Source organism: Rhododendron vialii, chromosome 4a (assembly GCF_030253575.1).
Source record: "Rhododendron vialii isolate Sample 1 chromosome 4a, ASM3025357v1".
Taxonomy (NCBI): domain Eukaryota; kingdom Viridiplantae; phylum Streptophyta; class Magnoliopsida; order Ericales; family Ericaceae; genus Rhododendron; species Rhododendron vialii.
Window position 1 is genome coordinate 30,132,960 of NC_080560.1, and position 4,476 is coordinate 30,137,435.

General features: G+C 33.5%; 1 protein-coding gene across 1 annotated transcript; it reads left to right on the forward strand.

The window, feature by feature from the left end:
- The first annotated feature begins 3,434 nt into the window (after window positions 1-3,434).
- Window positions 3,435-4,476, forward strand: LOC131324718 (uncharacterized). Its single transcript, XM_058356799.1, has 2 exons — window positions 3,435-3,537; window positions 3,965-4,476. The coding sequence occupies exon 2, from the start codon at window positions 3,977-3,979 to the stop codon at window positions 4,385-4,387; it is 411 nt and encodes a 136-aa protein (XP_058212782.1). The 5' UTR covers window positions 3,435-3,537; window positions 3,965-3,976; the 3' UTR covers window positions 4,388-4,476.

The following is a 4,476-nucleotide window of genomic DNA, read 5'->3' on the forward strand; positions in this document are numbered from 1 at the left end:
TGCACCGATTGTGTTTAGAAAAACACCGCACAAACGGAAATTCAATATCCATTCAGCTACGCGAGAATGAGCTGTATCTGTAAAATAGGTCAACAAGTGAAAACGAGTTTAGTGTTAGCTCCTATGATTAACAACATTTTAGTCAATAGCGAATGATTTCAAGCCATGTAACAAAAGGCCCAAAATATACATATATGTATTCACTTTCTGCAACTCTTGTTTTTTTTTCAATCTCACTCTAAGTACAAAATCGTTAACTTGGGCAAAATGTGAACCACAAATATCATTACATCTGGGTCAATATGCTGTCCAATAATAACCATAAAGGCCGAACAAATACCTGAGGAATCATTTTAACGCACAATTAATATTCAAATTTACAATGAAATCATCGTCAAAGAAAATATCAGAACAGACTGATATGCAATAGAAAAAATGACCAAAATAAAGGACGTAATGTGTACAGTTCAAAGCCAATCTTCCAACCAACAATAACAGCTAAAATAAATGGATCCGATTAAACTGAGCAAAACAAAAATGTAAATGAAAAAAATGAATGCTAAAATCGTAAAGGTTCATAAACGAAGAAAAAGACAAATAACCTGCAATAAGAATCGATTTAACACACATGTCGGTATGTAGCTATCGTTTGACATACCAATAGATATTGAGCGCTGAGACAACAAGATCTTGCAACCACAATAGCTTTTGCAAATCATCACAATAGCGTTCTAACTTTCCATAAAACATTGAGAGACATATGAGGGCTTATTCGCTATAAATTAGGAACATTACTTCCTAATATCTAATGAATAAGCCATCACATGCCTCTCAAACACTAATTAAGAGTTGGAAACACAAATCAAGACATTCGACTCAAATTTCATCATCGCCAACTCATAGAGTTGAAACACAAATTTAGATTAAAAAAATAATAATGCAACCATAAATACCCATAGTTTCATACCCAAAAAAAATAATGCAACCATAGATCCCCAATATGTCTAAAATTGCATGTTTTGGTTCAGATTCTATTCATTATCTGGGTATAAATATATAAAAGATTAACTTATAAAAATCTCGGCATTACCACCCAAAAACCTAAACAAAAACCTCCCACCTAAACACAAATGCAGCCACCCAAAACAACCATCAGTTTTAAATAACAAAGAGACACCAGAACCTACACAAAAACATAATCAAAACCTTCCTGCACAAGCAGGACCAAAACTTGCAATTTTAAACTGCAAATTAAGACCAAAAATGCAGCCAAACACTGCAGCACATTCACACACACACACACCCCACGGCACCTCAACCAAATTATGCAGACATTACTGTACACTGTCAAACACACATGCACCTGCACTCGAAAATTATACTAACAGAAATCCCCAATGCTATAAACCATTGCACGAAATACACCACAAAATAACACAAACCAACATCCTATACTTTCCTCAAACACGCTTGAGGATGAGATCAGATTCAGACAAAACATACCAATTATGAAAGTACTTATATTCAAACCCTACTTAAACTGTAACGGTAGTGGAAAACAAGATATAATCCATTATTGAAAATTTGGTTTTACTCCAAACCCAATTAGAAACCCTTGCACTAATCTAAACCCTGCATTCCAGACCAACACAAAAAAACAAGTTCAATCCCTTGTTGTGATCGAAACCCACTAACAAAGCAAACTGATAGATTGCATTTCAAATCGCTACCAAGCCCTTTTTGGTGTGCTCCACAAACAACAAATAAGCCGGCAACAAAGATGGAAGAAGAACTGGAGGCTTAGGGTTGGGAAAAGGATATAAGCAGCGGAAGCCTCATTCAAAGTCTACACCCCTCCACAACGCCATAAAACCCTTGTACGCATAAAAAATGAGAACTAGAGAAAAAGCAAGAGAAGCGTAATTGTTTTACCCAAAAAACAGAGAAGCGAACGAATCGTACATCGAAACAACGACAGCAGCTTCCTGCCTACCCCAATTAATTCTTGTTATATTTTCACTCGTTTTTTGGCTTTATCCAAGCAAGAAATATAAAAAGAAAAAATCGAAGCAAATTTCAAGCAAAAAGAAATTTGGAATTTACTATTCAGCAAACCAAAACTTATTATTTTCTTGTCCCTTTCTTTTCCAACCAAAATTGGAATTTACATACTTTGACCAATGAATCCCACGGAATTACGATGCCCAAATTGTGATTTATTTAATTTTACTTTTATCGGTTTTTAAGCTTTTTATGTTTTCCTTCCATGATTTTTTTCCATTGCTTTAGTTTGCTATTTGAGTTCTAACAACCATCAATATAAACTGACCAAGTATTCATTGTTGTACAATTGAACTCTTTAACTTTCCATATATGTGAGTCACCAAATTAATGTATTGCCAAACTAACCCTTTTGATGGATAATATTCTTAAAGCATCTACAGAAGAAGATATCAAACGTAACATGAACAATGCAAGACATCCTTTTGACAGCTTCAAGCTTTCCAATCATGTTATCTTTCAAGATGCTAATTCCACGTGAAATTGAAGGTACCTCCAGGCATATTAATTTTTGCATCAAAATAGTGGCATGCCAATTTTAACAAATCCAAAATGTAAAAAAATATAATTTAACCTAAGGATTGGAGAGAAATAACTTGACGTCAAATATATTAAATTTGGCGTAACAGTTAAAAAGGAAACTTTTATGTAAAATTGGAAATGTCAAAATGCCACATAGGCCTTCAAAAAAAATTCACATCTCCAATTTAAACTCAAGAGTTAGACATGCTCTTAACATATACATAATTCATATAGAGAAATTTCGACATATACTTGGTTCATATGGAACAGTTTTTGTCATTTTGCATATTTTTTGATGATTCCAATCAATTTTTTTTTTCCAATAGGTGCATCACTATTTGAATTCCCAACATGAATGGTTTATATCAATGACATATGCACGATAAATAGCAAAAGTGGTAGTAAAAATTAGAAATTTCCAAACGCCAATAAAAAAAATTAAATTTATTAATTTTACTAAAAGATTAAGGCATAACTCTGGATACATATTAAAACAAGCTTTAGGAAAACAAATATTTTTAAATATCAAAAATCTTGTGTTTACACAAATAATTTTTAAATTAATATAAATTTTGTTTACCATATTTCATTAAATACATTTCAAAGGTGAACAAAAAAACGATAATTTCAGTTTCAATATATTTGATCTTAAGATTATGTTCTTTTAAAAAACAAAGGGTTAAAAAAACCGGAATAAGACCTAAGTTCCAAAGGTTGATTTTTATCGTACTTGCATTTCGCGCCTAAAAAAATAGTAACTAAACAGTTATGAATACAAAGTCAAATATATTTACAACTATGTACGACGTCTTATAAAACCACCCCAAGGAAACCCACGAGCGACATCAACGGAAAAAACCAGCAAACACAGCTTTGCACAGAGGGAGATCAGAAATTGCAGAAGAAGATTTCATCTTCAGCACAACTTGAACACCTGCAACCCGAACTCTTTTGGTAATTTTCAAACCAATACTTCGCAAGATCTTAAATAGGTTAGTTGTTATTCCCGGGTCTGAGTTTACATTTCAGTCATCTGCGTTCATTCCACCAATATTACTGTGCCTATCCACACGACGGCAAAACACAATCCTTTTCTTACACAGAAACCGAGCACTCCATTATTGTAGAACAATACCCCTGGTTAGCACAGCAACTAATCGCTCCATCACTATCCATGCTTTACAACATTCAATGGAAATAATTCTATGATTACTCTTCTGTTCACTTTGTCCCTTGTTCATGTTAGTGCCTTCATTTAATCGATATGTTAAAAATTTATCGTACAACAGCATTTATTCATGGTGTACTTTTGAATGATTTTTTTCATGCTTTGCAAATTATCGTTTAATTAATTATGATGAACTCTTTCATTAATATTAAGATCAGAGTTCAAATGAAGGCTGCAACTTGGCCCCTTGTCTTACAAAAGGATGGTAAAGCTTCTGATTCACCTCCAAGTGATGAAAATTCACATGGTTTTATTGCTGCAACAAACGACCCAAATTCAAGCGAATCAGTTACAAGCAAACCAACAATTCCACTGGGCATATTCAAGGAACAAGTTATTGAGTTCACGCGACGCCTAAGAGCAATTGATCCAAAGATGCCAACAGAAATTCGAAATATTATTCTTAAACAACCTGTATTGGATTTAGTGCAAGAATGTCATTCTATTGTTGAGGATGAATTTGAGAAACAATTCTTAGAGCTCGAGGCCAAGTACTATGCAGAATTGGCAGAAGATCACATCAATGAAGAACGTAACGATGGCATGAATGAATCTGACACTTTCGGTACCCTCTAGGATTCTGTAGCAATTCTATAATATACTTAATCGGATCTTGTGAGAACTATATTAGTATGTATTTGGTAATTTTGCTTTCAGTTTAAGGG